The following is a 9,746-nucleotide window of genomic DNA, read 5'->3' on the forward strand; positions in this document are numbered from 1 at the left end:
ACCTGGGAGGTGGGGTTGCAGTGAGCCAAGATTGCACCACTGCACTCCAGCCTGGGCGACAGAGTGGGACTGCATCTCAAAAAAGAAAGAAATTAATATGAAGATGAATGTTTTGAGAGTCTGGGGAAAGTGACGTTCACTATGAACTGAGCTGGTGGAAATGGCTTCCTGAATGAAGGAAATCCATGGTGCCTTCTCCATTTTGTGGGAGGCACTGGTTTAGAGAGTGGTTAAGGACATAGACTGCAAATCCAGGTTGCCATTGTTTGAACAAGCTCAGCTCTGCCAGTAATGAGCTGTGTGACCTGGGCAGAGTACTTAGCCTCTCGCCTAGGTCGCCTCCTCCCTAAAATTAGGACCACAGTAATCATGCCTCCCTCATAGATTTGTGGGGAGGATAAAATGTCTTAAGCTACATGAAGTACATGGCATATAATGAAGGCTAATGGGGGCTACGGACCGTTGTTCTTTATGACACGGTTTCTTGAGACCGAGGCATGTATAAGCCAGTGCACAGAATCGTGTCTATGTAATTAGTTAATTCTGTCTGAGAGGAGTGTGTGTGTTTAAGACACTGCCTGGGATGACTTATAATGTAATCTTTAGGCAAAACGCTTTGTAATTGGTGCAGCTCTGAAAACACACGCATGCATTCCAGGGGGTGCTGCTGGGGCTCGGCGGGGCCGCGTCTGGTCTGTAAGGAGCGCCGGCTCCTAGGGGGTTGCTGGGGAGCCCACGCTGCCGGCGACTCGGGCCACTGAATGTGAGACCGAGTCCCTGTATGTCACCAGTGCACACGCTGATTTGAACCCTGCTTCGACGTGCGTGTCATGGCTTAAAAATAGCTGCTAATCTGTCAACCTGTCTTGGGCAGAAACAGCGGCGGCGGCGGCGACAGCAGCGGGAGCGTCATGGCCGTGGCGCTGTCTGCGCCGGCGATCCGCCTTTCGGACTGAGGCCCAGCGCAGCGCTTGCAAAGAGGTAGAGGGGCTGCGGTGGGCCTTCGCCTTCCCAGCTGGCTCCCCAGGCCGGAGAGAGGCGCCCAGCTAGGGGAGACGGGAGAGGGAGGGGACCGGGAAGCAGGCACCCGAGCCCAGCGAGCCAGCCGCGCTCTCCCGGGCGACCTCCCTTCGCGCGCGGGGCCGGGCTGCCTGGTTGGGAGGACTGGGGCGACAGCCATGGACCTGTTACAAAGGCGACCGCAGGCGGAGGGAGGGCGCGGCGGGCCACCTGGAGCCGACGGATGGGATTGGAGAATGCCCAGGGCTGTATCCTGAGACAGAAAGGGGCTTCTGCACCCCCTCCCCGGGAAAAACAGCCCCACAGAGCTCCTTCTTAGACCTGGACTCCTTCGCGCTTCCCCCATCCATTCATCATCTCGTAGACAGCAGACTCGCTAAGAGGAAAGGTTGTATTGTAATAAAGTAATGGGGTCTTTAGGCCTGAGTGCAAAGGTAGAAGAAGATGATGGTGATGGTGATAGTGATGGTGGTGATGGTGGTAGGGATGATAGTGATGGTGGTGGGGATGATGGTGATGGTGATGGCTGTAGTGCTATATTTCTGTGCTCCTTCTGGACCCAGCCATTGAAAACTCTCTCTCTCCCTAAACACCCTAAGATCCAATCTTCCCTCACCAATCCTGGTCCTAAAACCCCTCTTTTAATGCCCTGTAAGTGCTTGGTTTCTCTTGGCACTGGGGCAAGGGAGAGCTGGGCCCTGGCTAGGGGTGTGAGACGGGGACAGAGCGTGGGCAGGGACAAAGATGGTCTCTCACTGCTGGTCATAGAGTTGAAGTTCCCCTGGCAGGAGGCCGGGAAGGGAGTGGGAGGGGATTCTGCAGGCTCCAGGACCTCCTGCTTTCAAACAGGCAGGACCACAGGTGTGAGAGGATGGGAAGGGAGGGGTCTTGCCATTGTTGCCTCGCTGCCTGAAGGTCCCAGGGCAAGCCTCAAACACTGGTCCTTCCCAGCTCTGCAGCTCAACAGGTCATCTGAGACACAACTGCTAAGCCCCTGGTTATTGACCTCATGTGTTTTGTAGAGTCACTTGACTCCAACAGCCATACACTTGGTAATTCTAAGCCTCTGAGCCCCTGGACCTGGCAGGATCCTTCATTTTTCCCTTTCCTTCCTGCTTTCTAGCCCCCCACCATCCACCTCTGTCCCCCTCCCCTCAAGACACACACAGACAAAACACTTCAACCCTGCGTCAGTTCCGCCACCATCCACCTCTGTCCCCCTCCCTTCAAGACACACACAGACAAAACACTCCAACCCTGCTTCTACAGAAATTCTCACATTAGAGCTGAGATCTGATCAATAATTTCTTAATGCTGATCCAAGGAGGGGAGTTTGCCTGTTGTGCACATAGATTGGTGCCTTCTTCCATAAGCTCGTGCATTCAGCAAGTATTTTTTTCCCAAACTTACTGTTCCTCTTTATTGCTATTCTCCACTCACCCCATCCCCCGCCCACCACACCCTTCCCATAGCAGGTTTATCTCTGAGGCAGTGGCAGGTCATGAAGGGGTTAAAGTCTAACTCTCTGGCACAGAGGTGGCAGGCCTGACATGTGTCGTGGCCTCAGCTGCTGTTGTCTCCCTGCTAATTGTCTCTGGATGGGTCTAAAGGTACCCCCAGCCCCATCCCAGCTCCCTAGGCTCTCTCCCTATAGCCCCAGGCAGATGAGACCCAGTTTCCAGCTGGCAAGATCCCCAGCAGTGGGGACAGCCACCCAAGTGCTAAGAGTGTGTGTGTGTGTGTGTGCACACGCGTGCTGGCAGTGGGGGTGGGGTGACAGAGCAGAAATCCAGCAGCTGGGCAGCTCCCTCTCCCCGTAAACAAGGACATGTGACTCTCCCACCTCGTTGCGTGGCAGAGCCAAAGAGCTGAGCAAAAGGAGCTGCTGCAGCTTGAAGGAAAAGCCACCCCTGAAGGCTCCCGCCAGAGCCAGGCTTTACCTTCTCTCCCTCTAGAATCTTCTCCCGAAGGACCAGCCCAGGGAAGGGAAGAAGCTGCTCTGGACTCACTCAAGTGTGTCTCACACCCCTTCCTCTTCCAGCAGCAGCTACCTGGCGACAGAACCCATCATCACCGCAGCCACTCCTGCAGCTGCCACGGTTTCTGCCACCTCTAAGATGTGCCCTGGTAACTGGCTTTGGGCTTCCATGACTTTTATGGCTCGCTTCTCCCGGAGTAGCTCAAGGTCTCCTGTTCGAACTCGAGGGACCCTGGAGGAGATGCCAACCGTTCAACATCCTTTCCTCAATGTCTTTGAGTTGGAGCGGCTCCTTTACACAGGCAAGACAGCCTGTAACCATGCCGATGAGGTCTGGCCAGGCCTCTATCTCGGAGACCAGTATGTATCGGGCAGACTGGGCCCATGGCAAAGCGTGTGTGTGTTTGTGTGTGTAAGAAAGGAGAAGGGTGGCAGACAGCATGGAGTGGTGTCATTGGTTCCTGGTTGAAGATTGAGGGGATAGGGCACATGGGCCGAGGGTAGAGTCTGCAGGTTTGGGAGAGTTTGGTCAGGATTATTGAAATGCCCAACTCTGGCCACAGTGTCTCTTGCCTGTAATCCCAGCACTTTGAGAGGCTGAAGCAGGAGTATCTAGAGTACAGGAGTTCTAGACCAGCCTCAGCAACAAAACCAGACTCCATCTCTACTTATTATTTTAAAATAAAATAAATAAAATAAAAATACCTAACTCTGGACAGAAAGACTCTGTTCCAGTAATAATATCATTCATGTATCACATATTTATTATTATGTGCCAGTGCTACATACCAGGCACAATAGATGACTTCTCTGACCTTCCATCTATTGTGCAATGTCTCGGGGAAAAGGCAGTCACTGGAAGCCAGGAGCAGTAGGTAGGAAGCTGCAGTGGTTTCTCTTGAGACCAAGCAAAGCGGCAGTGCCTACAGAGATTCTGCAATTTGAGGGCTAGTGGGAGAAAAACATCAAAGGAAGAGCCATCCCCACTTCTCTCTCTCAAAGTTATACAAGGATTTTGTTTTTGTTTTTGTTTTTGTTTTTGTTTTGCTTCTTTGGTTTGTTTTGGTTTCTTTTTTTTTTTTTTTTTTTTTTTTAGTGTCACTCTGTCACCCAGGCTGGAGTGCAGCGGCGCGATCTCGGCTCACTGCAACCTCCCCCTCCCAGGTTCAAGCGATTCTCCTGCCTCAGCCTCCAGAGTAGCTGGGACTACAGGCATATGCCATGTTGCCCAGCTAATTATTTGTTTGTATTTTAGTAGAGACAGGCCCAGGCTGGTCTTGAGCTCCTGAGCTCAGGCAATCCACCTATCTCGGTCTTCGAAGTGCTAGGATTACAGGTATGAGCCACTGTGCCCAGCATTGTTGTTGTTTTTGAGACAGGGTCTCGCTCTGTTGCCCAGGCTGTAGTGCAGTGGCCCAATCTCAGCTCACGACAAACTCCACCTCCCGGGTTCATTCTCCTGCCTCTGCCTCCCAAGTAGCTGGGATTATTGGTGCCCACAACCAAGCCCAGCTGATTTTTGTATTTTCAGTAGAGACGGTGTTTAGCCATGTTGGCCAGGCTGATTTTGAACTCCTGGCCTCAAGCGATCCACCGGCTTCGGCCTCCCAAAGTGCTGGGATTACAAGCATGAGCCACCGTGCCTGGCCTACAAGGATTTTTTTCACACTCATTATCTCTCTTAATCTTCACAACAGCCCTGTGAGGTAGGTATCACTATCCCTGGGTTACAGATGAGGAGACTGAAGCTCAGAAAAGTTGTGACTGGCCCAAGGTCACACAGATTGTAAGTAGCAGAGCCAGGACTTGGAGGCTCAAGTTCAGTGCGCTTACTGCTTAAGGAGTTTGCCCTGGACAGGACATTCGCCCTGAGATATGACTGTGGTGCCCAGGGGCATCTGCCACCAAGCTGAGGGGTCTGGGCCAGATGAACACCTGAAGGCGACGTCATAAAACAGGGTAAATGTGGCCAGGCGTGGTGGCTCACATCTGTAATCCCAGCACTTTGGGATACTGAGGCGGGTGGATCATGAGGTCAGGAGTTCAAGACCAGTCTGGCCAAAATAGCAAAACCCCGTCTCTACTAAAAATACAAATATTAGCCTGGCGTGGTGGTGGGCACCTCTAATCCCAGCTACTTGGGAGGCTGAGGCAGAGAATTGCTTGAACCCGGGAGGCAGAGGTGGCGGTGAGCCGAGATTGTGCCACTGCACTCCAGCACTCCAGTCTAGGTGACAGAGCAAGACACTATCTCAAAAAAAAAAAAAAAATGGTAAATGTGAGCCTTGGAATATCTGGCAAATACACAAGAGGGTTCTGGGTGTCAACAAGAGTAGAGACACAGGGGAGTTACGTGTGGAATGGATGTCAGAACCAAACTATCTCAGGGTGAGCAGGACTGATGAAATGAGCAGAACAATCTGCCTGACATTCATTTCCCCTCTGCAGCATCATGGCTGCATGGCCATCTCCTCTTTCTGCCTGAATACCCCAGGGACAGGAAAACCACTCTCTCCCGAGGTGCTCCACCCTTTCCTTAGCTAGACTCCACCATTAAAATGTACTTCCTTGTATGAAATTGAAATCAGCTGGCCAGGCGCAGTGGCTCATGCCTACAATCCCAGCACTTTGGGAGGCCTGGGTGGGTGGATCATGAGGTCAGGAGTTCAAGACCAGCTTGGCCAACATGGTGAAATCCCATCTCTACTAAAAATACAAAAATTAGCTGGGCATGGTGGTGGGCACCTGTAATCCCAGCTACTCAGTAGGCTGAGGCAGGAGATTTGTTTGAACCTGGGAGGCAGAGGTTGCAGTGAGCCGAGATTGCACCATTGCACTTCAGTCTGGGAGACATAGCAAGACTCTGTCCCCCCTCCCCCTCAAAAAAATGAAATCTGCTTCCCTGGGGCTTTAATTCCTTGATCCTGATTCTCGCCTTGAGAACCCTACAGATCCAAGACAATCCCAATTCCAGAAAACACACTTTCAGTTCTATTATGGCTATTTTTACCCCATCCCCTTAGTCTTCTCTTCTCCAAGCAAAATATCCCCTATACCTTCAACCACGGCTCACAAGACAAGACTCCAAGTCATTGCCCATCTTGATTCCTCCCTTCTGGGTCACTAGTAAGTAAAATAGTGTGCTTAGGCCAATAGTAGGATCCAGGAGGCCAGGCATGATGGCTCACGCCTGTCATCCCAGCACTTTGGAAGGCTGAGGTGGGAGGATGACTTGAGGTTCAACTCCTTGAACTCAAGGAGTTCAAGACCAGCCTGGCCAACATGGTAAAACCCGATCTCTACCAAAGATACAAAAAGTATCTGGATGTAGTGGCATGTGCCTGTAATCCCAGCTACCCGAGAGGCTGAGGCAGGAGAATTGTTTGAACCCAGGAGATGGAGGCGGCAGTGAACACTATAGCCTAGGAAGCAGAATGAGACTCCATCTCAAACAAACAAACAAAAAAGAATCAACAATAGGATTCAGGAAATGAACAGGGTGTACTCAAGGGACTCTTCCCCAACAACCTGTCTTTCCTACTCTTCCTTTAACCTCTACTCAATGCAGGGATATGGCTAGCAACCGCCGGGAGCTTCGCCGCCTGGGCATTACGCACGTCCTCAATGCCTCACACAGCCGGTGGCGAGGCACGCCCGAGGCCTATGAGGGGCTGGGCATCCGCTACCTGGGTGTTGAGGCCCACGACTCGCCAGCCTTTGACATGAGCATCCACTTCCAGACGGCGGCTGACTTCATCCACCGGGCACTGAGCCAGCCAGGAGGTAGGAGGGGAATGCCAGGAGCAGGAAAGAACAGGGTACCTGGAATTTGGGGAAGTCCAAGGGTCTGAGAGTGGAGTGAGATTTTAGTGACATCACAAAACGCTCAGGATCTTGTTAAGAAAGAAAAAAATATCTCAACCATTTTTTTCAAGCAATACAGAAAAAGACAAGAAGGAAATTATCAAAAATGTTAAGAGTGTCAAGTTATACCTGGGTGGCATGATTATATGTGATCGGTGTTTTCTTTTTTGTTTTTTCAAGATGGAGTCTTGCTCTGTCGCCCAGGCTGGAGTGCAGTGACGTGATCTCGGCTCACTGCAACCTCCATCTCCTGGGTTCAAGTGATTCTCCTGCCTCAGCCTCCCAAGTAGCTGAGATTACAGGGGCGTGCCACCACATCCAGCTAATTTTGCATTTTTAATAGAGACGTGGTTTCACCATGTGTGCCGGGCTGGTCTCGAACTCCTGACCTCAGGTGATCCACCCGCCTCGGCCTCCCAAAGTGCTAGAATTACAGGTGTGAGCCACTGCACCCAGCCAGCAGGAGGATTTCTTGAGCCCAGGAATTAGAGGCTGTAATGAGCTATGATTGTGCCACTACACTCAGCCTGAGAGGCAGAGCAAGACCCTGTCTCTAAATACATACATATATTCAATGGTTGAGAATAACAAGCTAGAATGGTGGGGAGATAGAGGAAGGGGCTGGTAACGACAGTGTTTTCAATTGATTCATTCACGCTACTCTATGCAAAGCTGGCTCTTACATCAGTGGTGGGTCTCCACCTTTGACCCCTTTCAGGTTTATGGACACTGAGCCATTGCATGTCACCTTTCTCTCATTCTGTCCAGGCCTCTCCCCTTTTGCCAGGGATCTGCATTCGTAACATCCACTCATCTGCACCCATTCCTGTCTTCACGCACCTGTACTTACCTGTCTTCCTTTTCCCTGTCCATGTTTTTTGAGCTGGAGTTTCGCTTTTGTTGCCTGGGCTGGAGTGCAATGACACGATCTTGGTTCACTGCAGCCTCTGCCTCCTGGGTTCAAGCGATTCTGCTGCCTCAGCCTCCTGAGTAGTTGGGATTACAGGCATGTGCCACCACGCCCAGCTGATTTTTATATTTTTATTAGAGACGGGGTTTCACCATGTTGGCCAGGCCGGTCTCAAACTCCTGACCTCAGGCAATCTGCCCCCTTCGGCCTCCCAACGTGCTGGAATTACCGGCGTGAGCCACTGTGCCCAGCCCCATGTCACCCTTTCCCCAGCCTCCTCCAAGCTGCCACAAGCAGTCTCGAAGCTCTCTCTCTGTGTCTCTCCTCTCAGGGAAGATCCTGGTGCATTGTGCCGTGGGCGTGAGCCGATCTGCCACCCTGGTACTGGCCTACCTCATGCTGTACCACCACCTCACCCTTGTGGAGGCCATCAAGAAAGTCAAAGACCACCGAGGCATCATCCCCAACCGGGGCTTCCTGAGGCAGCTCCTGGCCCTGGACCGCAGGCTGCGGCAGGGTCTAGAAGCATGAGGGGAGGGGGAGAGAGGTCAGGCCAGGCCTGTGGGTGGGTCCCTGGCTCCCAGCTGGAGATAGGAGGCCCAGGTGGCAGGTAGCAGGAGGCCCAGATCACCCATCCTCCCCTGGGGTCAGGAGAGGCCGAGTCCCAGGCCACTGTCACTCTTTGTGGGAGGGGATGGGGAGTGAGGTTGGGCAGTGTGGTGGATGGGCACCCAGGAAGGGTTGACCAGGGAAGGAGGCAGCTAGGCTGTAGATGAAACATGGTCCTGGGATTCAAACACCGCTGGGATCTGGCCAGGGTGCTCCCCGGGATTCACAGTCCCTTCCCCTCTTTGTGCCCAAGTGTTCCCCTCTCTCCCTCACCAAAACAAAAGGGCCATCTCTGCCCTGCACTTGTGCAGAAAGTCAGGGATGCAGCAGGCATGAATGCAATGGTGTAGAGTTGTGTGAAACCCCTAGCATAGGGACAGACAGCGAAGAGATGGTGTGAAAAGCTTGCAGAAGCAGAGAGAGAACCCCACAGACTTTCCACTCCAAGCGCAGGAGGAGGTAGCTAGCGTGTGAGGGTTGGCACTAGGCCCACGGCTGCTGCTTGGGGCCAAAAATGTACAGAGGTGCATGGCTGGCAGTCTTGAGATGGTCACTCGCTTACTGGATCCAAGTGTCTCGAGGAAAAATAAAGATCATGAAAAAGAAGAGAGTTTCTTGAAGTCATTAACAGTTTGAAAGAGTTCTAGGCCTCTCTCCTGGGAACCCCAGCCTTGCTGGAGAAAAGGACAGTTCCTGACTCCCTTGTATCCTCCACCAGCCTTCAAACCTCTGCCAGTTCTTCTCGTGCCCTTTCTCCCAAGTCCAATTTCATGCTCCTACAGGGATATCTTGGGCTGTTGTTTCCAGCTAGTCCACAAAGGGGCAGCAAAGGACCAGAAATTTCAGGTTTGCAACAAACTCTGTTGCTGTTCAGAGGGCACACCCTGTGCCTTCGGAGTTTAGAAGAGGTCTCTAGGCCGGGCGTAGGGGCTCACGCCTGTAATCCTAACACTTCGGAAGGCCGAGGCGGGTGGATCACCTGAGGTCAGGAGTTCAAGACCACCCTGGCCAACATGGCGAAACCCCATCTCTACTAAAACTACAAAAATTAGCCGGGCATGGTGGCGCACACCTATAATCCCAGCCAGGAGGCTGAGGAAGGAGAATGGCTTGAACCCCAGAGGTGGAAGTTGCAGTGAGTCGAGGTTGCGCCACTACACTACAGCCTGCGTGATGGGAGCGAGACTCCATCTCAAAAAAAAAAAAATTGGTCTCTATTCACATACCTTGGTGTTAAGAAATATACCACCACCAGGCATGGTGGTTCATGCCTATAATTCTAGCACTTTGGGAAACCGAGGCGGGCCAATTGTTTCAGCCCAAGAGTTTGAGATCAGCCTGGGAAACATGGCAAGACCCTATCTC

At 52.3% G+C, this 9,746-nt stretch overlaps 1 protein-coding gene across 5 annotated transcripts; it reads left to right on the plus strand.

The window, feature by feature from the left end:
* Positions 1-617: 617 nt before the first annotated feature.
* On the plus strand, positions 618-8,989 carry LOC105476610 (dual specificity phosphatase 26). Of its 5 annotated transcripts, none has more exons than XM_011732693.2 (4): positions 618-981; positions 3,062-3,358; positions 6,567-6,781; positions 8,104-8,989. In XM_011732693.2, exons 2-4 carry the CDS (start codon positions 3,138-3,140, stop codon positions 8,301-8,303), a joined length of 636 nt encoding a protein of 211 aa, XP_011730995.1. In that variant the 5' UTR covers positions 618-981; positions 3,062-3,137; the 3' UTR covers positions 8,304-8,989. The 5 variants fall into 5 exon arrangements, with proteins under 5 accessions (XP_011730995.1, XP_011730996.1, XP_070924505.1 ...); XM_011732694.2 differs by having other exon boundaries at positions 3,065-3,358; XM_071068404.1 differs by having other exon boundaries at positions 646-981; positions 2,976-3,358.
* Positions 8,990-9,746: the final 757 nt, after the last annotated feature.

The sequence above is a fragment of the Macaca nemestrina genome, chromosome 8 (genome assembly GCF_043159975.1).
Source record: "Macaca nemestrina isolate mMacNem1 chromosome 8, mMacNem.hap1, whole genome shotgun sequence".
Lineage (NCBI taxonomy): Eukaryota > Metazoa > Chordata > Mammalia > Primates > Cercopithecidae > Macaca > Macaca nemestrina.